The sequence below is a fragment of the Cetorhinus maximus genome, chromosome 2 (assembly GCF_964194155.1).
Source record: "Cetorhinus maximus chromosome 2, sCetMax3.hap1.1, whole genome shotgun sequence".
Taxonomy (NCBI): domain Eukaryota; kingdom Metazoa; phylum Chordata; class Chondrichthyes; order Lamniformes; family Cetorhinidae; genus Cetorhinus; species Cetorhinus maximus.
Window position 1 is genome coordinate 74326980 of NC_135880.1, and position 27421 is coordinate 74354400.

Sequence of the window (27421 nt, forward strand, 5' to 3'; positions counted from 1 at the left end):
TGTTCCAGGACTGCAACATTGTATATATCTCTCATCCTGTTCTAGTGGACATGTCTTTCAAACTGCAGCCATTGTAATTTTAATCCACAGTCCAACAGAAAATAAAAAGATATGTTCTTTACAATGGTCCAACAGAAGTAAAGAGATACGTTCCTTACATGCCTGCACCCTTAAAAGAAATGAAATGCCATTTCAAAAATGTGTTTGATGACAATGCATATGACACATGGACCACAAAACACGAGACTTTCATTTATCCTTCCTCCCCCTTATACAATCTTCAGCATTCCTTACCCCTTTAATTTATTTTAGTATTTTACACTTATTTTAGTATTTTACACCCAGGACAATGCACCCGCAATCACATTATCTTTGCCGGCGAGGTGAACAATCTTTACATTTAATTGTTGATATAATAGACTCGATCTAAACAGTCTCGCATTTTGAGTTTTAAACTTTTCAATGAACACCAGCGGATTATGGTCAATGTAGATTAGTGTTTCTTTGCTCTTGTGTCGTACATAAATTTCAAAGTGTTGAAGAGACAACAATGCTAGAGTTTCTTTTTCTACTGTACAGTACTTCCTCTGATATTGATTTAGTTTCTTGGACAAGTACCCCAACAGCTTCTCTATCCCTAATTTATCATCTTGTAATAGGACTGCACATACCTCCAAGGCCCTAGCATCAATTGCCATTTTAAAATGTTAGGTAAAGTCAGGGGCGGCCATCACTGGTTCATTTATTAAGATTGCCTTCAGGTTTTCAAAGGCTGCTTGGCTTTCTGTTGTCCATACTACTTTTGCCTGTTTTCTTAACAAATTGGTGAGAGGTTCAGCTATTTTGCTGAAGTTAGGCACAAACTTCCTATAAAACCCACACATTCCCAAAAATCTGAGGATTTCTTGTTTAGTTTTAGGAATGGGAAATTCTATTAGAACGTTCACTTTTGCTGTCCTTGGCAACACTTGCCCTTGTCCTACGATGTGACCTAGGTAAGTTACCCTTGCTTTTGCAAATTCGCCTTTGGCCAGATTTTTGACTACGCCAGCCAACTGCAATTGCTTAAACAGGTCCTCTAATTGCTTTACATGTTCTACCCATGTGTTACTATATATTACGACATCATCTCAATAAGCCACACAGTTAGGTAAAAGCAAAATACTGCGGATGCTGGAAATCTGAAACAAAAACAAAAATAGCTGGAAAAACTCAGCAGGTCTGACAGCATTTGTGGAGTGGAAGACGGAGTTAACATTTCGAGTCCATATGACTCTTCATCAGAACTGAAGAGAAATAGAAATGTTTAAGGGGGGTGGGACATGTGGAGCTGGATAGGTGGAGGCAAAGGAGAAATTGCCAAAGATGTCATAGACAAAAGGACAAAGGGGTGTTGACAGTGGTGATATTGATGTGCCAATGGTGACATTAAGGGTAGAATGAGCAAGTGACAGATGGCCCTAGTGGGGGTGGGGTGGGGGGAAGGGATCGAAATAGGCTAAAAGGTGGAGATAAAACAATGGATGGAAATAAATTTAAAAATAATAATAGAAATAGGTGGGAAAAGAAAAATATATTTTTTAAAAATATATATAATAATTATTAGAAAAAAGGAGATCGGAAAGGGGGTGGGGATGGAGGAGAGAGTTCATGATCTGAAGTTGTTGAACTCAATGTTAAGTCCAGAAGGCTGTAAAGTGCCTAATTGGAAGATGAGGTGCTGTTCCTCCAGTTTGCGTTGAGCTTCACTGGAACATTGCATCAGGCCAAGGACGGATATGTGGGCATAAGAGCAGGGTGGTGTGTTGAAATGGCAAGCAACAGGGAGGCCTGGGTCATGCTTGCGGACCGACTGAAGGTGTTCCGCAAAGCGGTCACCCAGTCTGCGTTTAGTCTCTCCATTGTAGAGGAGATCGCATTGGGAGCAGAGAATGCAGTAGACTAAATTGAGGGAAGTGCAAGTGAAGTGCTGCTTCACTTGAAAGGAGTGTTTGGGCCCTTGGACGGTGAGGAAGGGGAAGTAAAGGGGCAGGCGTAGCACCTTCTGCGGTTGCATGGGAAGGTGCCGTGGGAGGGGGTTGAGCTGTAGGGGGTGATGGAGGAGTGGACCAGGGTGTCCCGGAGGGAACGGCCCCTGCGGAATGCCAACAAGGGGGGTGAAGGGAAGATGTGTTTGGTGGTGGCATCATGCTGGAGTTGGCGTACTTCAGCTATGATTCATGAGACTTGATTCATAAGTCTCTAAAATGTAACTGGGGGGTTTTTAAACCCAAACAGCATGACTAGACATTGATACAACCCACTTGGTGCAACAAAGGTGGATATTTCTTTAGCCCTTGATGTTAATGGCACTTGCCAGTACCCTTTCAATAGATCAATTTTAGAAAGAAATGAGGCACTGCCAACACTATCGATGCAAACTTCTAACTGAGGAATTGGGTATGAATCTGCCCTCATTACTGCTTCACTTTCCGGTAGTCTATACAAAATCTGGTGGATCCATCTGGCTTAGGAACCAATACTACCAGTGAGCTCTAGCCGCTTTGGCTAGGCTCAATCATTTGACAGTCCAGCATATATTGGATCCCTGTTTCTAACTGAGCTTGTTTGTCTGGGCTCAACCGATAATGATGTTGTTTTATTGGCACTGAGTCTCCTACACCCACGTCATGTTTAGCTAACGTAGTACATCCAGGTATATCCCTACAATTCCCTTATACTTCCTAAGTAACCTTATTAGATCTTTCCTTGGTCCTTCCTCTAAGTATTTTGAGAACACAGTGTCTGACTGTCCCAGCATTGTCATATTGGCTAGTTGAATTGTAGGAGGTTCTTTTTGGGCAATATCTACTTCTCCTTCTACCTTGCCCTTACTGACTCTGTCATCCTCCACTATTTCTACCACCTGGCACACTTGCTCTATCTTATCATCTTCTCTCCGTTGATGTTGCTTCAACATGTTTATGTGACATAACCGTTTCTTCTTCCTACACTCAGGAGTATCTATCAGATAAGTCACTTTACTAACTCTCCTAACCACCTCGAATGGGCCACTGAATTTCGCTTTCAGGAGTTCACCCTGATAAGGTAATAATACCAATACTTCATCTCATGCTCGGAATGTTCTAGTTGTAGCATGTTTGTCTGCCCATTCTTTCATTTTGGCTTGGGAAATTTTAAAGTGCTCTCGTGCTACTTTACATGCTCCTGTGAGCCTTTCTAGAAACATGGACATGTAATCTAACATGGAAGATTTGTCTTTCTGCTTTAGAAACTTTTCCTTAATCACTTTTAATGGACCTCTTATTTCATGACCATAGAATCAACTCAAATGGTCTAAATCCAGTAGATTCATTTGGAGAATCTCTGGTAACAAATAAAAAGAAACCTAATCCTTTGCCCCAATCCTTTGGGTATTCATGGCAATAGGTCTTAATCATGGTTTTGAGAGCCTGATGGTATCTCTCTAAAGCTCTCTATGTCTGTGGGTGATAAGATGTAGACTTTTGTTGTTTGATACCCAAACTGCTGATTATGCCCTGGAAAATGTTAGACATGAAGTTAGAACCTTGGTCAGATTGTATTTCAATTGGTAGGCCATAATGAGTGAAAAACTGAGTTAAATTTTCCACTACCAACTTAGCTGTAATTGTCCCTTAAGGAATAGCTTCTGGAAATCAGGTTGTCATATCCATGATTGTAAGGATATACTGATGTCCTGCTTCCTTTTTGGTTAATGGTCCTACACAATCTACTACTACCCGACTGAGTGGGTCTTCAAAAACTTGCATGGGTATTAAAGATGCTGGTTTGACTACATGCTGAGGCTTACCTACTACCTGACATATATGACACATTTTACAGAATTGCACTACATCCTTATGAAGACTTGGCCAGGTAAAATGCCTGTTTATGGATGCTTGGGTTTTCCCTATTCCTACATGTCCTGCCATAGGGATTTCATGTGCTACTTGCAATATCTCCTTACGATATCTGGGCAGTACCACTATCTGACGAACAACCATCCATTCATTACCTGCAGGTCTGTGAGGGTGTCTCCATTTCCTCTTTCAAAACTTCGTTTTTAAGGTCATAGCACTCCGGAACTCCTTCTGCCTCAGCTTTAATGTGAGCTAACTGTGCTAACTTGTTTAACTCTGGATTTGCTTTCTGAGCCTCAATTAATGAAGACTTGCCAAACACTTCCTTTGAATTATCCTCATCCTTAAAGAACGTTTCAGCTACTCCAATGATATTACTTTGAGCTCTGGTGATGGACTTTGTTTAGCCATTGCTATGGTCCCCAAACACGATGGAAAAATATCAGGAACTTATTCTTGTAACTGCTCTGTCTTTTTAGCCTGTCTTGCTTTCTGTAATTATGGGCGAAGCTATAACCTTCACCCCAGCCAAATCATTCCCCAGGAGTAAATCAACTCCATCCACAGGTAATTTCTTAACCGCTCCTACAACCACCGACCGAGACAACAAATCGCACTCCAATTGCACTTTGGAACTGGGATGTACTCTCCACTTATCCCGTTACCCCATTGCTTTAGCTTTCATTGAACTCTGGAGGGAAAACTAGGTCCTTCTCAAGCAAAAGAGTTTGAGTAGCTCCTGTATCCCTTAATATAGTTATGGGTTTAGCTGCATCATTTGATGAAAAAGGGGTTATCCTCCCTTTAGACACAAACCCTTTATATCTCTCATCTATCTTATTCACTACACCTCCATTCACAGCAGTGTTTACCTCCAGACCCTTATTTTTAGTTAAAGCTGCAATTTGATCCATGGCATTTTCTTTTTGAGTTCCCTTTTCGGACTCTCTCTTATGAACTCCAATAAGTTTCCTTTGCAACTTCTAGCATTCTGAACGAATGTGTCCCACTTTATCACAACAAAGGCCTTCGAGTTTACCTCCACCGTCAGAACCTTCCTTCCTGATCTGGGGAGGAGATCTCGAGGTATTTCCACCTAGAGAATGAGAAAATAGTTCATGACTCACAACGAAGATAACCCTAGAGAGGAAGAAGGATTGTAGGAGGGGGATAAACCGACCATGGTTAACCAAGGAGGTTCAGGATAGTATCAGTTTGAAAGAAAAAACATACAATGTGACAAAGGTTAGTGGTAAGCCAGAGGATTGGGAAAGTTTTAAAAACCAACAGAAGATGACAAAAAAATAATGAAGAGGGAGAAAATAAACTTTGAGGGTAAAAAAGCTTCTTTAAATATATAAAAAAGAAGCGAGAGGCCAAAGTCAATATAGGCCCCTTCGAGAATGAGGCTGGGGAAATAATAATGGGGAACCAGGAAATGGCAGAGGAGTTGAATAAATACTTTGCATCAATCTTCACGGTAGAAGACAGTAATAGTATTCCAAAAATACTAAATAATCATGGGGCAAAAACTGAGGAGGAAATAAATACAATAACTATCACTAGAGAAAGAGTACTAGGGAAACTAATGAGCCTAAAGGCTGATAAGTCACCTGGACTCGATGGATTGCATCCTAGGATATTAAAGGAAATAGCTGCGGAGATAATGGATGCACTAGTAGTAATCTTCCAAGAGCCCTTAGATTCAGGAAACGGTCCAGAGGATTGGAAAACTGTCAATGTAGCACAAATGTAATTCAAAAAGGGAGAGGGACAAAAAAACAGATAACTATAGGCCAGTTAGTTTAACATTTGTCATTGAGAAAAAATTGGAGTCTATTATAAAGGATGTAATAGCAGGGCATTTAGATATACATAATCTAATCAAGCAGAGTCAGCATGGCTTCATGAAGGGGAAATCATGCCTGACAAATCTATTTGAATTCTTTGAGGAGGTAACAAGCAGTATCGATAAAGGGGAACCAGTAGATGTAATATATTTGGATTTCCAAAAGGCATTCAATAAGATACCACATATAAGGCCACTTAATAAGATAAGAGCCCATGGTGTTGGGGTAGTAAATTAGCATGGATAGTGGACTGGCTAACTAATAAACGACAGAAATAAAAGCAAAAAACTGTGGATGCTGGAAATCCAAAACAAAAATTAAAATAGCTGTAAAAACTCAGCAGGTCTGACAGCATCTGCGGAGAGGAACACAGTTAACGTTTCGAGTTCGTATGACTCTTCAACAGAACAGAAACGACAGAGAGTTGGGATAAGGGGGGCATTTTCAGGATTGGAACCTGTAACTACTGGAGTGCCACAGGGATCAGTGCTGAGACCACAATTATTTACAATATATATTGATTTAGGTGAGGGGAGTGAATGTGCTATCGCTAAATTTGCAGATGACACAAAAATAGGTTGGAAGGCAAGTGGTGAGGATAAACAAAGAGTCTACAAGACGGATATAGACAGATTAAGTGATTAGGCAAAAATGTGGCAGATGGAATATAATGTGGGAAAGTCTAAGATTATGCACTTTGGCAGGAAGAATAGAGGAGCTGAATATTCTTTAAATGCAGAAGGACTGAAGAAAGCTGCAACACAAGAGGGACTTAGGGGTCCTCGTGCATGAATCCCAAAAAGCTAGCATACAAGTTCAGCAGGTAATAGGTAAGGCAAATGGAATGTTGGTCTTTATTTCAAAGAAGATGGAGTATAAAAATAGGGAAGTCTTGCTCAAACTATACAAGGCTCTAATTAGACCACACTCGAATACTGTGAACAGTTTTGGTCCCCTTATCTAAGGAAAGATATACTGGCATTGGAGGCAGTCCAGAGAAGGTTCACGAGGTTGATCCCGGGGATGGAGGGATTTTCTTATGAGGAGAGGTTTTTATTATCCAATCATGGGATGTGGGCTTCGCTGGCTGGGCCAGCGTTTATTGCCCATCCCTAGTTGCCCTTGAGAAAGTGGTGGTGAGCTGCCTTCTTGGACCGCTGCAGTCCATGTGGTGTGGGTACACCCACAGTTCTGTTAGGAAGGGAGTTCCAGGATTTTGACCCAGCGGCTGTGAAGGAACGGCAATATATTTCCAAGTCAGGATGGTGAGTGACCTGGAGGGGAACTTCTAGGTGGTAGTGTTCCCATCTGCCTGCTGCCCTTCTCCTACCAGATTGTAGTAGTCATGGGTTTGGAAGTTGCTTTTGAAGGAGCTTTGGTAAATTCCTACAGTGCACCTTGTAGGTGGTACACACTGCTACTTATGTGTATCGGTGGTGGAAGGAGTGAATGTTCGTGGATGTAGTGCCAATCAAGCGGGCTGCTTTGTCCTGGATGGTGTCAAGCTTCTTTAGTGTTGTGGGAGCCGCACTCATCCAGGCAAGTGGGGAGTATCCCATCACACTCCTGACTTGTGCCTTGTAGATGGTGGACGAGCTTCAGGGAGTCAGGAGGTGGGTCACTTGTCGCACTATTCCTAGCCTCTAACCTGCTCTTGCAGCCACAATATTTATATGGCTAGTCCAGTTCAGTTTCTGGTCAATGGTAACCCTCAGGATGTTGATAATGCGGGATTCAGTGAAGGTAATGCCATTGAACATCGAGGGGCGCTGGTTGGATTCTCTCTTGTTGGAGATGGTCATTGCGTGACACTAGTTTGGTGCAAATGTTACTTGCCACTTGTCAGCCCAAGGCTGGATATTGTCCAGGTCCTGTTGAATTTGGACATCGACTGCTTCAGTATCTGAGGAGTCGCGAATGGTGCTGAACATTGTGCAATGATCAGCGAACATCCCCACTTCTGACCTTATGATGGAAGGAAGGTTGTTGATGAAGCAGCTAAAGATGGTTGGGCCGAGGACACTACCCTGAGGAACTCCTGCAGTGATGTGTAGGAGCCAAGATGACTGACCTCCAACAACCACAACCATCTTCCTTTGTGCTAGGTATGACTCCAACCAGCGGAGAGTTTTCTCCGATTCCCATTGACTCCAGTTTTGCAAGGGCTCCTTGATGCCACACTTGGTCAAATGCTGCCTTGATGTCAAGGGTAGTCACTCTACCCTCACCTCGGAAGTTCAGCTGTTTTGTCCATGTTTAAACCAAGGCTGTAATGAGGTCAGTTGCTGAGTGGCCCTGGTGGAACCCAAACTGGGTGTCAGTACGCAGGTTATTACTAAGAAGTGTCACTTGATAACACTGTTGGTGACCCCTTCCATTACTTTACGGATAATGGAGAGTAGACTGATGGTGGTAGTTGGCTGGGTTGGATTTGTCCTGCTTTTTGTGTACAGGACATACTTGAGCAATTTTCCACATAGCCGGGAAGATGTCAGTGGTGTAGCTGTACTGGAACAGCTTGGCTATGGGCGCGGCAAGTTCTGGAGCACAAGTCTTCAGTACTATTGCTGGAATATTGTCAGGGCCCGTAGCCTTTGCAGTATCCAGTGCCTTCAGCCGTTTCTTGATATCACGTGGAGTGAATCGAGTTGGCTGAAGAATGGCGCCTGCGATGCTGGGGACCTCCGGAGGAGGCCGAGATGGATCATCCACTCGGCACTTCTGGCTGAAGATTGTAGGAAATGCTTCAGCCTTATCTTTTGCACTGATGTGCTGGGCTCCTCCATCATTGAGGATAGGGATATTTGTGGAGCCTCCGCCTCCAGTGAGCTGTTTAATTGTCCACCACCATTCACGACAGGACTGCCGTGCTTAGATCTGATCCTTTGGTTGTGGGATCACTTAGCCCTGTCTTTTTCTGTGCTGTAGATCTCTATGACTCTATCACTTGCTGCTTAAGTTGTTTTGCACGAAAGTAGTCCTGTGTTATAGCTTCACCAGGTTGATACCTCATTTTTAGGTATGTCTGATGCTGCTGCTGGCATGCCCTCCTCCACTCTTCATTGAACCAAGGTTGATACCCTGGCTTGATGGTAATGGTAGAGTGGAGGATATGCCAGGCCATGAGGTTACAGATTGTGTTCAAATACAATTGTGCTGCTGCTGATAACCCACATCGCCTCATGGATGGCCAGTCTTGAGTTGCTAGATCTGTTTGATATCTATCCCATTTAGCACGGTAGTGCCACACAACACGATAGAGGGTATCCTCAATGTGAAGCCGGACGTCGTCTCCACAACGACTGTGCAGTGGTCATTCTTACCAATATTGTCGTGGACAGGTGCATCTGCGGCAGGTAGGTTGGTGAGGATGAGGTCAACTATGTTTTTCCCTCTTGTTGGTTCCCTCACCACCTGCCACAGACCCAGTCCTTTAGGACTCGGCCAACTTGGTCAGTAGTGGTGCTGCTGAGCCACACTTGGTGGTGGACATTGAAGTCCCCCACCCAGAGTACAATATGTGCCCTTGCAACCCTCAGTACTTCCCCCAAGTGGTGTTCAACATGGAGGAGCACTTATTCATCAGCTGAGGGTGGGCGGTACGTGGCAATCAACAGGAGGTTTCCTTGCCAATGTTTGACCTGATGCCATGAGACTTAATGGGGTCTGGCGGCGATGTTGAGGACTCCCAGGGCAACTCCCTCCCGACTGTATACAACTGCGTCGCCACCTCTGCTGGGTCTGTCTTGCAGGTGGATCAGGACATACAGGATGGCGATGGTGGTGTCTGGGACATTATCTGTAAGGTAAGATTCCGTGAGGATGACTATGTCAGGCTGTTGCTTGACTAGTCTGTGAGACAGCTCTCCCAATTGTAGGACTCGTCCCCAGATGTTAGTAAGGATGACTTTGCAGGGTCAACAGGGCTGAGACGGCCGTTGTCGTTTCCGGTGCCTATATCGATGCTGGTGGTCCATCCGAGTTAATTCTTTTTTGTGACCTTGTAGTGGTTTGATACAACTGAGTGGCTTGCTAGGACGACAGATTTTCTTTCCTCGGACATTAATGAGCCAGATGGGTTTTTCTTTTACAACATTCGGGGTTTCATGGTCATCATCAGACTTTTATTTCCAGACTTATATTGAATTCAAAGTCCACCATCTGCCGTGGCAGGATTCGAATCCGGGACCCCAGAGCATTACCCTGGGTCTCTGGATCACTAGTCCAGTGACAATGCCACAACGCCATCGCCTCCCCATTGTCAGTTGGGCCTGTACCCTTTAGAGTTTAGAAGAATGAGAGGCGACCTTATTGAAACATTTAAGATTCTTAGGAGGCTTGACAGGGTAGATGCTGAGAGGTTGTTTCCCCTTGTGGGAGAGTCTATGACCAGAGGGCATAATCTCAGAGTAAGAGGGCGCCCATTTAAAGCAGAGATGAGGAGGAATTTCTTCTCTCAAAGGGTAGTCGATCTGTGGAATTCTTTACTACAGAAAGCTGTAGAGGCTGAGTCGTTAAGTATATTCAAGGCTGAGATCGACATATTTTTAATCAGTCAAGGAATCAAGGGTTATGGGGAAAAGGTAGGAAAGTGGAGTTGAGGATTATCAGATCAGCCTTGATCTCATTGATTGACGGAGCAGATTCAATGGGCCGAATGGCCTACTTCTGCTCTTGCGTCTTATGGTCTTATCCATTCTTTCCCCTGGTTACTTGCCTTCCTTTCACTCTCCCACTTTCTATCCTTTTCAAATTTATGGGGGTGATGGAGAAAGGCTTTTGTTTTATGGATCAGCTCATAATCGTCAGCTATTACTGCTGCCTGTCTAGCAGCTGCAACCCTTTGGTCTTCAACATTAGATGTTATTACAGAATGTAGGGAGTTTTTAAATTCTTCTAAGAGAATGGTCTCTCTGAGAACTTCATTGGTGGTTTCAACTCCTAGTGCTTGTATCCACCTGTCAAAACTACTTTGCTTAATCCTTGCAAATTCATTGTAAGTTTCCCCAGGTTTCCTTAAATTTCAAAACTTTTGTCTGTGTGCTTCAGGGACCAACTCATACACACTCAAAATGGCCTTTTTCACCATATCATATTCCCTAGAAACCTCTTACAGTGAAGCATAATTTTCCTGTGCTCTACCTGTCAATTTGCTCTGCATGGGCAATGTCCAGCTTTCCTTTGGTCAGTTCATCTGTTTAGCTATTTTCTCAAATGAAATAAAGAATGCTTCAACATCCCTTTTCTCAAATTTTGAAAGAGCTTGTAGAAATTTAAACATCTCCCCACTGGGTTCTGGTCTGGACATCAGTCCTTCCTCATTTACTGATGTCTCTGTTTTAACTGTCAGCATTTTAAGCTGGAATTCTCTCTCTTCTTTTCTTTCCTCCTTTTCTCTTTCCTTTTCTGCTGCCTCTAGTTCCAATTTTTTTATTTGCAACTGAATTTGAGCCCATTCCAATGAATCATCCCTTGGAGAACACGGTCTCTTGGATATTCCTTCCAATTTCAAATGCTGTGCCATCTCTTCAATAATCTCTGCCTTCCTAGCTTTGGCAAGCAATCCTATACTTAATTTACTTGCCAATTTGATTAACCTGGCTTTTGGGATCCCTTGTAAAATCGCCAGGGACATCTCTTCCACTTGCAGGAAAGCTTTAGCAGTTTCCAGTGCAGTTTTATTTTTGACAGCAGAAACCTGGTGTTTCTTTTTAGGTATTATTACTTACTACATCTACAACCAAATCATCATTGTCTTTTGTTCCAAAATATCTCAGTCGAGCCCCCACACTTTGTCATGACTCACTGGGGATAGTGTGCTGTAATATCAAGCCCTACTATTCCCTGAGCTGCGACAAATGTGAAAAGTTTGACCAAACCACCAGACTGCCCCAATTCTACCTAACTGTTTAATTTAGGTTAACAGAATATGAGCACCAGGTTTGTAAACTTAATAAGTAAATAACTGATTATTGAACAAATTGTCGTTAACCAGTGACAAAAGAAAGAAATATGAACTGCTAATTTCTAACACTATAACTTAAACTCTACCCCTTTCGTAAATCCCTATGCAACATATGCAAGACACATAAGACACACAAAAACATAGATTTTAAGGATGGGATTAAAACAGTTCAATAGCACCAGTTCTGGAGTACAGGATTCAATGGGTTGGCTTTGATTAATGCCTTCCAAATTCCTCTTCACGGGGGTTTTCAGTGTGAGAACGGGTTATAGAGATATGAGAAGAAAAAGTCAACGAGCTATTATTGTGGAATTACTGGAATCTTCCACACAACGGAGAGAGAGGTTTTAGGTCTTTTGGTGAATCACTCGCCACAGGTTTCTGAACCTCTGACCTGCTCTTGTAGCCACAGTATTTATATGGATAGTCCAGTTCAGTTTCTGGTCAATGGTAACCTCTAGGATGTTGATAGTGGGGGTCTCAGTGATGATAATGCCATTGAAAGTCAAGGGGCAATGGTTAGATTCTCTCTTGTTGGAGATGATCATTGCTTGGCACTTGTGTGGTGCGAATGTTAATTGCCACTTGTCAGCCCAAACCTGGATATTGTCCAGATCTTGCTGCATTTGGACATGGACTGCTTCAGTATCTGAGGAGTCGCAAATGGTGCTGAACATTGTGCAATCATCAGCGACTATCTCCACTTCTGAACTTATGATGGAAGCAAGGTCATAGCTGAAGCAGCTGAAGATGGTTGGGCCTAGGACACTACCCTGAGGAACTCCTGCAGTGATGTCCAGGAGCTGAGATGACTGACCTCCAACAACCACAACCATCTTCCTTTGTGCTAGGTATGACTCTAACCAGCGGAGAGTTTTCCCCCTCATTCCCATTGACCCCACTTTTGCTAGGGCTCCTTGATGCCACACCCGGTCAAATGCTGTCTCGATGTCAAGGGTAGTCACTCTCACCTCACCTCTGGAGTTTAGCTCTTTTGTCCATGTTTGAACCAAGGCTGTAATGAGGTCAGGTGCTGAGTGGCCCTGGCAGAACCCAAACTCAGCATTAGTGAGCAGATTACTGCATGTGCCACTTGGTGGCACTGTTGAGCGCTTTACTGATGATGGATATACTGATGAGGCAGTATTTGGCCAGGTTGGATTTATCTTACATTTTGTGTACAGAACAAACCTGGGCAATTTTCCACATTGCAGGTAGATGCCAGTGTTGTAGCTGTACTGGAACAGCTTGACTAGGGGCGCAGCAAGTTCTGGAGCACAAATCCTCAGTACTATTGCCAGAATGTTGTCAGGGCTCATAGCCTTTGCAGTATCCAGTGCCTTCAGCTATTTCTTGACATCGTGTGGAGTTAATCGAATTGACTGAAGACTGGCATCTGTGATGCTGGGGACCTCCGGAGGAAGCTGTGATGGATCACCTACTTGGCATTTCTGGTCGAAGATCCTTGCAAATGCTTCAGCCTTATCTTTTGCATTGATGTGCTGGGCTCTCCTATCATGGAAGATTGGGATATTTCTGGAGCCTCCACTTCCAAGTGAGTTGTTTAATTGTCCACCACCACTGGATGTGGCAGGACTGCAGAGCTTAGATCTGATCCATTGGTTGTGGAATCACTTCGCTCTGTCTATCGCTTGCTTCTTATGCGTTTTTTTAAATTCATTCACGGAATGTCGGCTTTGCTGGCTGGGCCAGCATTTAGTGCTCATCCCTGGTTGCCCTTGAGAGGGTGGTGGTGAGCTGCCTTCTTGAACCACTGCAGTCCATATGGTGTAGGTACACCCACAGTGCTGTTAGGAAGGGAGTTCCAGGATTTTGACCCAGCGACAGTGAAGGAACGGTGATATATTCCCAAGTCAGGATGGTGAGTGACTTAGAGGGGAATTTCCAGTTGGTGGTGTCACCAAGTGTCTGTTGCCCTTGTCCTTCTAGATGGTAGTGTTCGTGCGTTTGGAACGGCTATCTAAGGAACCTTGGTTAATTCCTATAGTGCATCTTGTAGATGGTATTCACTGCTGCTACTGTGCATCGGTGGTGGAGGGAGTGAATATTTGTGGATGTGGTGCCCAAGGCGGGCTGCTTTGTCCTGGACGGTGTCAAGCTTCTTGAGTGTTGTGGGACCTTCACTCATCCAGGCAAGTGGGGAGTATTCCAACACACTCCTGACTTGTGCCTTGTCGATGGTGGACAGGCTTTGGGGAGACAGGAGATGAGTTACTCATCACAGGATTCCTAGCTTCTGACCTGCTCTTGTAGCCACAGTATTTATATGGCTAGTCCAGTTCAGATTCTGGTCAATGGTGGCCCCCAGGATGTTGATAGTAGGGTATTCATGCCATTGAACGCGATGGTTAGACTCTTTCTTGTTGGAGATGGTCATTGTCTGGCACTTGTGTGGCACGAATGTTACTTGCCCAAGCCTGAATCTTGTCCAGATCTTGCTGCATTTGTACATGGACTCCTTCAGTATCTGAGGAGTCACAAATGTTGCTGAACATTGTGCAATCATCAGCGAACATCCCCACTTCTGACCTTATGATGGAAGGAAGGTCATTGATGAAGCAGCTGAAGATGGTTGGCCCAATGACACTACCATGAGGAACTCCTGCACTGATGTCCGGGAACTGAGATGACTGACCTCCAACAACCACAGCCATCTTTCTTTGTGCTAGGTTTAACTCCAACCAGCGGAGAATTGTCGCCCTGGTCCCCCATTGACTCCAGCTTTGCTCCGGCTCCTTACTGCCACACTCGGTAATATATGACTTTGATGTCAAGGGTAGTCACTCTCACCTCACCTCGGGAGTCCAGCTCTTTTGCCCATGTTCGAACCAAGGCTGTAATGAGGTCAGGAGCTGAGTGGCCCTGGCGAACCCTGAGCATCAGTGAGCAGGTTATTGCTAAGCAAGTGCCACTTGATAGCACTGTTGCTGACCTATTCCATTACTTTACTGATGGTCGAGAGTAGACTGATGGGGCGGTAATTGGCCGGGTTGGATTTGTCCTGCTTATTGTGTACAGGACATACCTGGGCAATTTTCCACATAGCCGGGTATATGCTAGTATTGTTATTGTACTGGAACAGCTTGGTTAGGGCGCACGGCAAGTTTCTTTTTATATTATTCGTCGATGGGATGTGGGCGCCACTGGGCTAGGCCAGCACTTATTGCCCATCCCTAATTGCCCTTGTCAGAGGGCAATTAAGAGCCAACCACATTGCTGTGGGTCTGGATTCACATGCAGGCCAGACCAGGTAAGGACGGCAGGTTTCCTTCCCTAAAGGGTATTGGTGAACCAAATGTGTTTTTATAACAATCTGCAATGGTTTCATGGTCATCATTAGCCTTATCTTTTGCCCTGATGTGCAGTGCTTCCCCATCATTGAAGATGGGGATATTTGTTGAGCCTCCTCAGTGAGCTGTTTAGTTCTCCACCACCATTCACGACTGGATGTAGCAGGACTGCAGAGCTTGGATCTGATCCGTTGGTTGTGGGATCGCTTAGCTCTGTCTATCACTTGCTGCTTATGCTGTTTGGCACACAAGTAGTCCTGTGTTATAGCTTCACCAGGTTGACTTCTCATTTTTATGTCTGCCTGGTTCTGCTCCTGACATGCCCTCCAAACTCTTCAGTAAACCAAGGTTGATCCCTAGCTTGGTGGTAACGGTAGAGTCGGGTATGGAGAAAGCACTGATTTATCAGCTGAGGAAGGGCAGTACGTGATAATCAGCAGGAGGTTTCTTTGCCAATTTTTGACCTGACCCCATGAGACTTCATGGTGTCTGGAGTCGATGTTGAGGACACCCAGGGCAACTCCCTCCCGACTGTATACCACAGTGCTGCCACCTCTACTGGGTCTGTCCTGTCGGTGGGACAGGATTTACCCAGGGATGGTGATTATGGTGTCTGGGACATTATCTGTAAGATATGATTCCGTGTGGATGACTATGTCAGGCTGTTGACTCATCTGTGAGACAGCTCTCCCAATTTGGCACTAGCCCCCTGATGCCATGAGACTTCACAGGGTCCAGGGTTGCAGTTGAGGCCTCCCAGGGCAACTCCCTCCTGACTGTATACCACTATGCTGCCATCTCTGCTGGGTCTATCTTGCAGATGGGACTGGACATAACCAGGAATGGTGATGGTGGTGTCTGGGGCAATATCTGTAAGGGTATGATTCCTGAATATGACTATGTCAGGCTATTGCTTGACTAGCCTGTGTGATAGCTCTCCCAATTTTGGTACAACCCCCCAGATGTTTGTAAGGAAGACTTTGTAGGGTCGATGAGGCTGGGTTTGCCGTTTATGTTTCCGGTGCCTATCAACAATTTTCTCACTTTACTATTATGGTGAGCAGTGTTTTACCCACCAACATGAAAAGTGTAACTGACGTTGTGACTACTTGTAGACACAGGATTGTCATTATAAAGCAACTAACATTGGCCCAGATTCTATGGTGATATTGATCGTGAAAGTGTCAGTATTCGCCACACCGAAACATACTGCAACATAAAAAATTAAATGCAGAAGTTGCTGTCAGCAATTCTACAGGCTTGGTTTTAACTCTGCATCAGTGAATAGGATGTTGAGTGAGTTAAAATTGTATCATACAATTCTCCACAGAAGAAGCTGTTTCATCCCTGCATGCGCACCGCCCCCCCCCGCCCCAACCTTCTAGCAGACTGCATTCAGTGGGAAATCTTTGAACTGACGAGGAATTTGCTCTTGGGCAGTTTGTCTCGCTGTAAAATCCTTGAAAAAGTTAAATCTTACTGAATGAGGTGTAACTTGTTTTTTAACAGTGTACTAATTTTATAATTACTGCTAAACACCCTCATTGTCCCTGAAAAACTAATTTTGTATTTGTGGAATGTCAGTTTTCTCCATTGTGATTAAAAAAACTCACATAAACTTAAAAATTATATAAGCTTGTCTTAATTTGGGTTCATTTAACGCAATAATCATCTATTTCATGATCTGAAATTTTAATTTAAATGTGAAGGGATTCAGTGCTTTTAACCTCCTAGTTTGCTGTCTGTGAGAATATTTCAACTGCTTACCCAGCTTGATGATATCACTGATATTCACACTTGGAGATCCCCTTGACTTGGTGCCAGATTTAAACTGCCATCAGGAGAGGGGAATCCTGTGCCACAGAGATCACTAGACCTATGGGCAGCTTTCCTTGAGATTAGAGGTGACTACAGTTGCTTTGCTGTTGACCGCAAAATTCAAGCCAGTAGTGCTTTGGGCTGCATTAGAGTGCTTCAGTTGGAGTTTGGTGAGAGAGGGACTTTTAAGGGTTAATTTCTATTTAAAGTCTTATCTTTCTTGAATTTAGCAACTAACTAATAGTTGCTCTGTTTTGGGAGAAGCTGAGTTTTAGTTTAACTTGGGGTTACATGGGCTCGGCTTGCAGCTGCAGCTAGCAAATTAGTTAACTGGCTTAAACAGATTTTCAGAAGCTAGACTCAGATGGCATAAAAGCAAGCCATCCACAGCATTGCTTTTGTCTGCATTGGAGTGCTGCTTTGGGCTGCATGAGAGTGCTTCAATTGGAGTTTGGTGAGAGAGGGAGTTTGCTGAAGAGGGAAGGAGACGGTCCTTTCATTTTCTACCTTTCCTCGGTAAGAAGAGTGGTGGCCTCGATAAGTAGGACCTGCTAAGTATTTCTTCTATCCTTAATATTCTCTAAACTAGAGGAAGTAAAAGTAGACGGAGTAATTTAAGGGTAAGTCATTGCAGGGCAACTCAGCCAAGTGGAATGCACCTCCTGTGCGATGTGGGAAGTCAGGGACACTTCCAGTGTCCAGGGCAACCATGTGTGCAGGAATTGTCCCCAGCTGCAGCTACTTGAAATCCGTGTTTTGGAGCTGGAGCTGGGCCTGGAGTCACTGAGGAGCATACACAAGGATGAGGTCTTCGTGGATATCACGTACAGCGAGGTGGTCATACCGCAGGTAAAGAGTAAACAGGCAGAAAGGGAATGGGTGACCGCCAGACAGAATAAAAGCGCTAGGCAGGTAGTGCAGGAGTCTCCTGGGTCCATCTCCCTCTCCAACAGATTTTCCATTTTGGGTACTTCTGGGGGAGATGGTTTCTCAAGGGAATGCAGCAAGAGTCAAGTCCATGGCACCACGAGTGGCTCAGCTGCATGGTGGTTTGGAGGGGGGGGGTTGCTGGGAGAGTGGCAGAGCAATATTGATAGGGAACGGATAGACATTTCTGTGGCTGCAGATGTGACACCAGGATGGTATGTTGCCTCCCTGGTGCCAGGGTCAAGGATGTCACTGAACGGTTGCAGAACATTCTAAAGGTGGAGGGTGTACAGCCAAAGGTTGTGGTCCATATCGGTACTAACAACATAGGCGAAAAGAGGGATGAGATCCTGAAAGCAGAATACAGGGATTTAGGAAATAAATTTAGAAAGCAGGACCTCAAAGGTAGTAATCTCAGGATTACTCCCAGTGCCACCTGCTGGTGAGATCAGGATTAGGAGAATAGGCCAGATGAATGCGTGACTGGAGAGATGGTGGAGGAGGGAGGGATTTAGATTCCTGAGGCATTGGGACTGATTCTGGGGAAGATGGGACTTGTACAAGCTGGACAGGTTGTACCCCAGCAGAACTGGGACCAATATCCTTGCAGGGGTATTTGCTAGTATTGTGGAGGCGGGTTTAAATTAGATTGGCAGGGGGTTGGGAATCTGAGCTGGGAGACACAAGGGAGGGAAACAAAGATAGGAATGAAAGACAGAAAAGTAGAAAGCAAAAGTGGAAGGCAGAGGAAACGAGGCCTAGCAGCAAATAGGGCCATAGTACAAAGAAATGTGTAAAAATGTTGAAAAGACAAGTCTAAAGGCACTGTATCTGAGTGCATGGAGCACTCGCAACACGGTAGATGATTTAGCAATGGAAGTAGATGTAAATGGGTGCGATATGATAGCCATTACAGAGACATGGCTGCAGGGTGACCAAGGCTAGGAACTGAATATCCAAGGGTGCTTGATATTTCGGACGGGCAGGCAAAAAGGCAAAGGAGATGATGTGGCGTTATTAATTAAGGATGAAATCAGTGCGACAGTGAGAGAGGATATTGGCTCAGAAAATCTAGACATAGAATCAGTCTGGGTGGAGCTAAAAAGCAACAAAGGGTGGAAAACATTAATGGGAGTTATCTATAGGCCTCTAAACAGTAGTGATAAGGTAGGGGACAGCACTAAACAGGAAACGAGAGATGCGTGTGACAAGGGTGCCACAGTAATCATGGGTGACTTTAATCTACATATAGACTGGGCAAAACAAATTAGCAATAATACTGTGGCAAATTAATTTCTCGACTGTGTACGAGATGGTTTTTTAGACCAGTATGGCGAGGAACCAACTAGGGAACAGGCTATCCTAGATTTGGTATTGTGCAATGAGAAGGGTTTAATTAATAATCTTGTTGTGTGGTGTCCTTTAGGGAACAGTGACCATAACATGATAGAATTCTTCATTAGGATGGAAAGTGAAGTAGTCCAATCTGAAACTAGGACCCTAAATCTTAACAAAAGAAACTACAAAGGTATGAGGTGTGAGTTGGCTAAGATAGATTGGGGGCCTTCATTAAAAGGTGGATAGACAATGGCCAATATAAGGAATGAATGTATGCATTGCAACAGTTGTACATTCCTTTCTGGTGTAAAAACACAATAGGAAAAGTGGCCCAACCATGGCTAACAAAAGCAATTAAGGATAGTATTAGATCCAAAGAGGAGTCATATGAAGTTGATAGAAAAAGTAGCAAACCCGAAGATTGAGAGCAGTTTAGAATTCAGCAAAGGAAGACCAAGAGATTGATTAAGAGGGGAAAAATAGAGTATGAGAGTAAACTTGCAAGGAATATAAAAGCTGACTGTAAAAGCTTCTCTAAGTGTGTAAAAAGAAAAAGATTATTGAAGACAAATGTAGGTCCCTTGCAGCCTGAAACGGGAGAATTTATAATCGAAAACAAGGTAATGGCAGAGCAATCAAACAACGACTTTAGTCCTGTCTTCACAGAGGAAGACGCAAATAACTTCCCAGAAATACTAGGGAACCAATGGTCAAGTAAGAAGGAGGAATTGAAGGAATTGAATTGAAGTATTGCTAAAACAATAGTGCTGGAGAAATTAATGGGACTGAAAGCCGATAAATCCCCATGGCCCGATAATCTATACCCCAGGGTACTGATGAAGATGGCCATGGAAATAGTGGATGTGTTGGTTGTCATCTTCCAAAATTCTGTAGATTCTGGAACAGTCCCAGCAAATTGGAGGGTGGCAAATGTAACCCCACTATTTAAAAAAGGAGGGAGAAAACAGTGAATCAGAGACCGGTTAGCCTAACATCAGTCGTAGGGAAAGCGCTAGAGTCTAGGATGTGATAACAGGATACTTTGAAAATATCAACAGGATTAGACAAAGCCATCATGGATTTATGAAAGGGAAACCATGTTTGACAAACCTACTGTAGTTCTTTGAGGACGTAACTAGCAGAATAAATAAGGGAGAACCAGTGGAAAGGTGTATTTGGATTTTTAGAAAGCTTTTGATAAAGTCCCACACAAGAGGTTGGTGTGTAAAATTTAAGCACATGAGATTGGAGGTAATATATTGGCATGGATTAAGAATTGGTTAACAGACAGGAAACAGAGAGTAGGAATAAATGAATATTTTTCAGAATGGCAGACGGTGACTCGTGGGGTACAGCAGGAATCAGTGCTTGGGCCCCAGCTATTCATAATATATATCAGTGATTTGAATGAGGGAACCAAATGTAATATCTCCACGTTTTCTGATGACATGAAACTTGGTGGGAATGGGAGCAATGAGGAGGGTGTTAAGAGGCTTCAGGGTGATTTGGACAGGTTGAGTGAGTGGGCAAATACATGGCAGATGCAGTATAACATGGATCAGTGTGAAGTTATCCACTTTGGTAGGAAAAATAGAATGGCAGAGTATTATTTAAATGGTGATAGATTGGGAAATGTTGATGTACAAAGGGACCTGGGTATCCTTGTACACCAATCACTGAAACCAAGCATGCAGGTGCAGCAAACAGTTAACAAAGTAAATGGTATGTTGGCCTTCATTGCGAGAGGACTTGAGTACAGGAGCAAGGATGTCTTACTGCAGCTATACAGGGCCTTGGTGAGACCATACCTGGAGTAGTACTGTGTGCAGTTTTGGTCTCCCTACCTAAGAAAGGGTACACCTGCCATTGAGGGAGTGCAACGAAAGTTCACCAGACTGATTCCTGGGATGGCAGGATTGTCGTATGAGGAGAGACTGGGCCGACTAGGCCTGTATTCACAGGAGTTTAGAAGAATGAGAGGAGATCTCGTTGAAACATCTATAATTCTGACAGGAATGGACAGACTGGATGCAGGGATGATATTTCCTTTGGCTGGAGGGAGTCGAGAACCAGGGGCCACAGTCTCAGGATATGAGGTAGACCATTTAGGACTGAGATGAGGAGAAACTTCTTCACTCAGAGGATGGTGAACCTATGGAATCCTCTACCTCAGAAGGCTGTGGAGGACAAGTCACTGAATATATTTAATAAGAAAATAGCTTCCTAGACTCTAAAGGCGTCAAAGGGTATGGGGAGAACGCGGGAGTGTAGTGTTGAGATAGGGGATCAGCCATTGAATGGCAGAGCAGGCTTGAAGTGCTGAATTACCTACTCCTGCTCTTATTTTCTGTTTCTATTGTAAAATGATAACTGGTAGAAGGTAATGATTTTTGCAATCCAGCCTAACCCCTGTCTTGCTGTCAGTGAGTATGAACTGCTTGTGACATTGTTCAAACTCTATTAGGATACAACCTAATAATCACTCAATTATTTCCATCATCCTCCACACCATTAGCTCGCAAACCACTTTGCATGGTGTTTCGTTTTAAATTGAGTCCACCTTTATGTAGTTAAATCTTAATTCATTTAATAGCATTCCTATTAATGCTAAATATGTTTGGAGGGAAAGAGGTGTTTTGGAAATGATAGTAATTGCTTTGAATGGCTGTTTATGACTTGCACTTGTAATGTATTTGTGACAGATAGCCTTAATAGTTTTATAATCTGGAGGATTTCGTGACACAACATGGAATCAAAATGAAGTGACCATTGAAGCAAGAATGACCATTTCAGAGAGTAATGGTTAATTGATGTTTTTCAGGCCAAAGGAAGGTTTATAGTGGAATTCCCCAGGGGTCAATATTGTGACCCTTGCTTTTCTTGATATCTTATGAATGATCTAGACCTTGGTGTAGAGGGAACAAATTTCAAAATTTGCAGGCAGATACAAAACTTGGGAGCATTGTAAACTGTGAGGAGTACAATGTAGAACTTCAAAAGGACATTGATAAGTTGACGGAATGGGCACATAGGTGGCAGACAGAATCATAGAGGTCTACAGCACAGAAAAAGGCCCTTCGGCCCATCGAGTTTGCGCCAGTCAAACAAGTACCTAACTATTCTAATCCCATTTTCCAGCATTAGGCCCATAGCCTTGTATGCCATGACATCGCAAGTACACATCCAAATACTTCTTAAATGATATGAGGGTTTCTGCCTCTACCACCCTTTCATGCAGTGCGTTCCAGATTCCCACCACCCTCTGGGTGAAACAATTCTTCCTCACATCCCCTCTAAACCTCCTGCCCCTTACCTTAAATCTATGCCCTCTGGTTATTGATCCCTCCACCAAGGGGAAAAGTTCCTTCCCGTCTACCCTATCTATGCCCCTCATCATTTTATACACCTCAATCATGTCCCCCCTCAATCTCCTCTGCTCCAGGGAAAATAACCCCAGTCTATCCAATCTCTCCTCATAACTAAAACTCTCTAGCCCAGGCAACATCCTGGTAAATCTCCTCTGCACTCTCTCCAGTGCAATCACATCCTTCCTATAATGTGGATTCCAGAACTGCACACAGTACTCTAGCTGTGGCCTAACCAGCGTTATATACAGTTCCAGCATAACCTCCCTGCTCTTATATTCTATGCCTCGGCTAATAAAGGCAAGTATCCCATATGCCTTCTTAACCACCTTATCTATCTGTCCTGCTACCTTAAAGGACCGGTGGACATGCACACCAAGGTCCCTCTGATCCTCAGTACTTCCCAGGGTTCTACCATTCATCGTGTATTCTCACGCCTTGTTTGTCCTGCCCAAGTGTATCACCTCACACTTATCCGGATTAAATTCCATTTGCCACTGATCAGCCCATCTGACCAGCCTGTCTATATCCTCCTGTAATCTAAGGCTATCGTCCTCACTATTTATCACCCCACCAATTTTCATGTCATCCTCGAACTTACTGATCAACCCTCCTACATTCAAGTCTAAATCGTTTATGTATACCACAAACAGCAAGGGACCCAACACCGATCCCCGTGGAACCCCACTTGACACGGGCATTCAGTCACAAAAACACCCCTCGACTATCACCCTCTGCTCCCTGCCACTCAGCTAATTCTGGATCCAATTTGCCAAATTGCCTTGGATCCCATGGGCTCTTACCTTCATTATCAGTCTCCCATACGGGACCTTATCAAAAGCCTTGCTGAAGTCCAAGTAGACTATGTCAAATGCATTGCCCTCATCTACATACCTGGTCACCTCTTCAAAAAATTCAATCAAATTGGTCAGACATGACCTCCTCTTAACAAAACCATGCTGACGGTCCTTGATTAATCCCTGCCTTTCCAAGTGTAGATTAATTCTGTCCCTCCGAATTGCTTCCAATAGTTTCCCCACCACTGAGATTAGACTGACTGGCCTGTAGTTCCCTGGTTTATCCCTTCCTCCTTTCTTGAATAACAGTACCACATCAACTGTCCTCCAGTCCTTTGGCACCTCCCCTGTGGCCAGAGAGAGATTGAAAATTATTGCCAGTGCCCCTGCTATCTCCTCCCTTGCCTCACTTAACAGCCTGGGATACATTTCATCCGGGCCTGGAGATTTATCTACTTTTAAACCTGCCAGACCACTTCGAACCTCCTCCCTTTCTATGCTGGTTTCTTTGATTATATCACAGTCCTTCTGCCTGATTTCCATACCCACCTTGTCCCTCTCACTTGTGACCACCGACACAAAGTATTCATTTAGAACCCTACCTACGTCTTCCAGCTCCACACACAAATTACCACTATGGTCCTTAATGGACCCTACTCTTTCCCTAGTTATACTCTTACTCTTAATGTACTTGTAAAATATGAAGTTCAATACATAGAAATGTGAGGCGATACATTTGGTAGGAAGAACATGGAACAACAGTACAAAAGGGGGTACTCTAAAGGGGTGCAGGAGCAGAGGAACCTCGGTACATATGTGCAAAAGTCATTAAAAGTGGCAGGACAGGTTCAGAGAGCAGTTAATGAAGCATAAAGTATGCTCGGCTTTATTAATAAGAGCGTAAAGTACAAGAGCAAGGAGGTTATGTTGAACTTGTATACGATGCTGGTTAGACATCAGCTGGAGTATTATGTACAGCTCTGGGTGCAGCATTTTAGGAAGGATGTTAAGGCATTGGAGAGACAGCAGAAGAGGTTTACAAGAAAAGTTCCAGGGATGAGGAACTTCAGTTATGAAGTAAGGTTAGAGAAGTTGGGACTGTTTTTCTTGGAGGAAAGAAGGCTTGAGAGGAGATTTGATAGAGGTATTCAAAATCTCAAGGGGTCTGGACAGAGCAGATAGGGAGAAACTGTTCCAACTCGTGAAAGGATTGAGAACAAGAGGGCACAGATTTAAAGTAATTGGCAAAGGAAGCAAAAGCAAGATGAGAAACTTTTCCACACGGTGCATGGTTAGGGTCTGGAATGCGCTGCTTGAGAATGGTGGAGGTAGGTTCAATTGAGGCATTCAAGAGGGAATTAAATGATTATTTGCAAAGAAACAATCTGCAGGGTTATGGGGAGAATGGTAGGAGAATGGCATTAGGTGAAAGGTTCATTCTGAGAGCCGGTGTAGACACGATGGGCCAAATAATGATCTCCTGCTTCATAACAATTGTGTGATTCTGTGAATATATTATGTGAATATTCTGTGAATATATTATGCTGGCCACTCAGTGCACATGCAAAGAACTAAAATAGATGACGGTGGTGAGCCTTGGAAATTATGGGGGTGCAATTAGACATTGCTTTGCCATTTCTCGGGTGCAAAATGTATCCACAACCTACCAATGTTTGTTGACAATTGCATACAAACAAAATATGTGGTGCGTTGATAATCACATTGATTGGAGTGCCTCATAGTAATTGTGGACACCTGCCTGAAACAAGCATTCGGCCCATTGCCTAGGCAAGTGGATGGCCTAACGTTTGTTTCAGGTCCCTTTGTTAAATTTGATTGTGTCTGACCACAGCGTGTGCTATGCATGTCACAGTTAGTTTCCTCACACCTTAAAGCAACCATACCAATAATCTATAAAGAGGTTGCTACCAAGAACGAAGTTTAAATAAATGTTTAGCTAGCCTGAGTATGGAGTTAGGAGGACCAGAAATGCTCCTCTTGGCTCCATGTAGAAGTTACTGCCCTCCCAGCCACTGCTTGCTCCCTTCCCAATCTACTTAAATAACAGGTGTGAAATAATTCATTTTATAATCTTTTCCATGATTCCTGCATTGCTGGAGCTAAAACTTTGAACAAAATTAATACATATCCTAATACCTTTTAGAAAGAGAGAGATTCAGTGTGGCTGAAGGTTTTTATAATGAGAACCATAAAATCTGGCTTGCATCTTTTGTACCAGCATCTCTGCAATAGTGCTCAATATATTTCAGAGCTCCTACTTGTATATGTTATCAAAACTCAGCCCCTTTTATCTGGAGCTCCCCTTTGCAGGCAATGATGCATTTCTTCCATGATTGCCCTCCTCTAAGTTAACTTATAGTATGCTTGTTTTTCTAGTCTCTGCAATACAAACATAGAGATTCAACCTCAACCATTCAGAACATATTATAAAACAGTATAAAGTAATTGAACACATATCAGTAAAGTAAGCTTTTAACTCTACCCTCTTTTAAATTCATATCACTCATAAGTTAGGTTTTTGCCAGCTTAAATAGGCTACTTGACTATATGTTTGATTTTCACAAATGAAAATTAATGGACAGCCACCCCCAGAAACAACTGACCAGTTGAAAAAGGGGTGGGTGACCATCCAAGCACAAAATGTTAACATGCAGAAAGAAGACTTGTGCCCTCTAAAAAAACAAAAAATATTTTACACAAGTTGCTGCAAACATCAGAGTAGCTCAACAACAGGAGAGCATTATTGTTTTAAAAAATGCTTTAAAATTGTTCCAGGTTACAGGATGTCACCACCGCAGAAATGTCCAGAGGAAATATATAACATAATGCTGAGATGCTGGGAATATAAACCAGAAAATCGACCAAATTTCAGTGATGTGTATAAAGAACTCTTGTGCATCAAGAAGAAGATAACGTAGTAACACAGGGTGTAAATGCTGACTGTAGGAAATTCAGTGTTCAGTTATTGCAAAAATCAGGAGTCACAAGATACCATTTTTTCTTCAATATATTGTAATTAAAATTATGTACGCTTGTTATATCGCATCAGCATGTTTTTGTTGTAACTTATAAACATTTGTTTCCTGTTTTGGTTTTGGCCTATAAATATTTGTAAGGTACATCATGGAGAAAAGGCTTCTCAAAGCATTAAAAAACATACAATGCAAAATATTTCCACATCTAACTTCACGAAGAAGTAAAATTCTGTGGTTGTCACTTTCATAAAATGTAAATAGATAGAGCACAGCAGAGTATGGTATGTTTACTTGGAGCTATCGAGATGCAATTCAAAAATTTTCTGTAGCGCTGACTCTGAATCTGATCTATTTTAAATTGGTATTTTCAAACTCAAATAATACTTACTACAGACTACAAAGAAAAATATGTTCCTGAGATGGTAATTCTTTCCATAAATTTTTTGAAAAGCCATATAAAGCATCAACAATACCAGCAAGAGGTGTGTATGGTAATCTTATGCTATAACTGTTTGCGTATCCACATAATTCTTTGATTTGCAGTTGTTGCAAACATTAGGATAAGCCTTCCATGATGTGCCTGAGATTCCAAAGTGCTGTATTGTACAGTGCAAGTACCCTCACTTTTTTAAAATCAAAAAATGTTAATCCTGTTGTTTGGTTTACTTCAGTTTTGAGACCTTCGATCTTATTGGCTTCCAAATGCACCTTGTAGTCTGACTCTTAAAATGTTTTAATATTTTGCTAACAGTACTGGGCATTTGGCCAAGCTTTAACAGGAACTACATTATTTTGCTGTCCATATATTGTTGCTGATAAGTTAACCCTTTGAGTATTAACTGACCTCACCTGCTTTCAGGGAAACTGAAATAATTATTTCTTTTAATTTCTAATGACCAATCATTTAAAATAGGATTAGAGAAGCATGCAGAACCATGTAGTGTTTCTTACTGCATAACTGCTCAGAAATAATCCTCCAAATTATAACTAGTTTTTTATTTTGGTGATGTAATGTTATTGTTGATGAATTTTACTTTATCATAATTACTTCTGATTCAGTGATCACATACACCATTTTTAGTCAATTCTTTATACTCTATTATAAATAGAGTATGGTTATGTTGCTTTAGCATGCACAAAAACCTCCATCACCAAGCTGGTATGGCACAGTCT

General features: G+C 43.1%; 1 protein-coding gene across 1 annotated transcript in view; it reads left to right on the plus strand.

The window, feature by feature from the left end:
* The window catches only part of fer (fer (fps/fes related) tyrosine kinase), a 423137-nt gene extending 396442 nt beyond the window's left edge, over positions 1-26695 (plus strand). Inside the window, exon 19 of the mRNA XM_078566022.1 lies at positions 26049-26695. Coding sequence (XP_078422148.1) covers positions 26049-26191 — 143 coding nt within the window. The 3' untranslated portion in view covers positions 26192-26695. The remainder of the gene's footprint in view (positions 1-26048) is intronic.
* Positions 26696-27421: the final 726 nt, after the last annotated feature.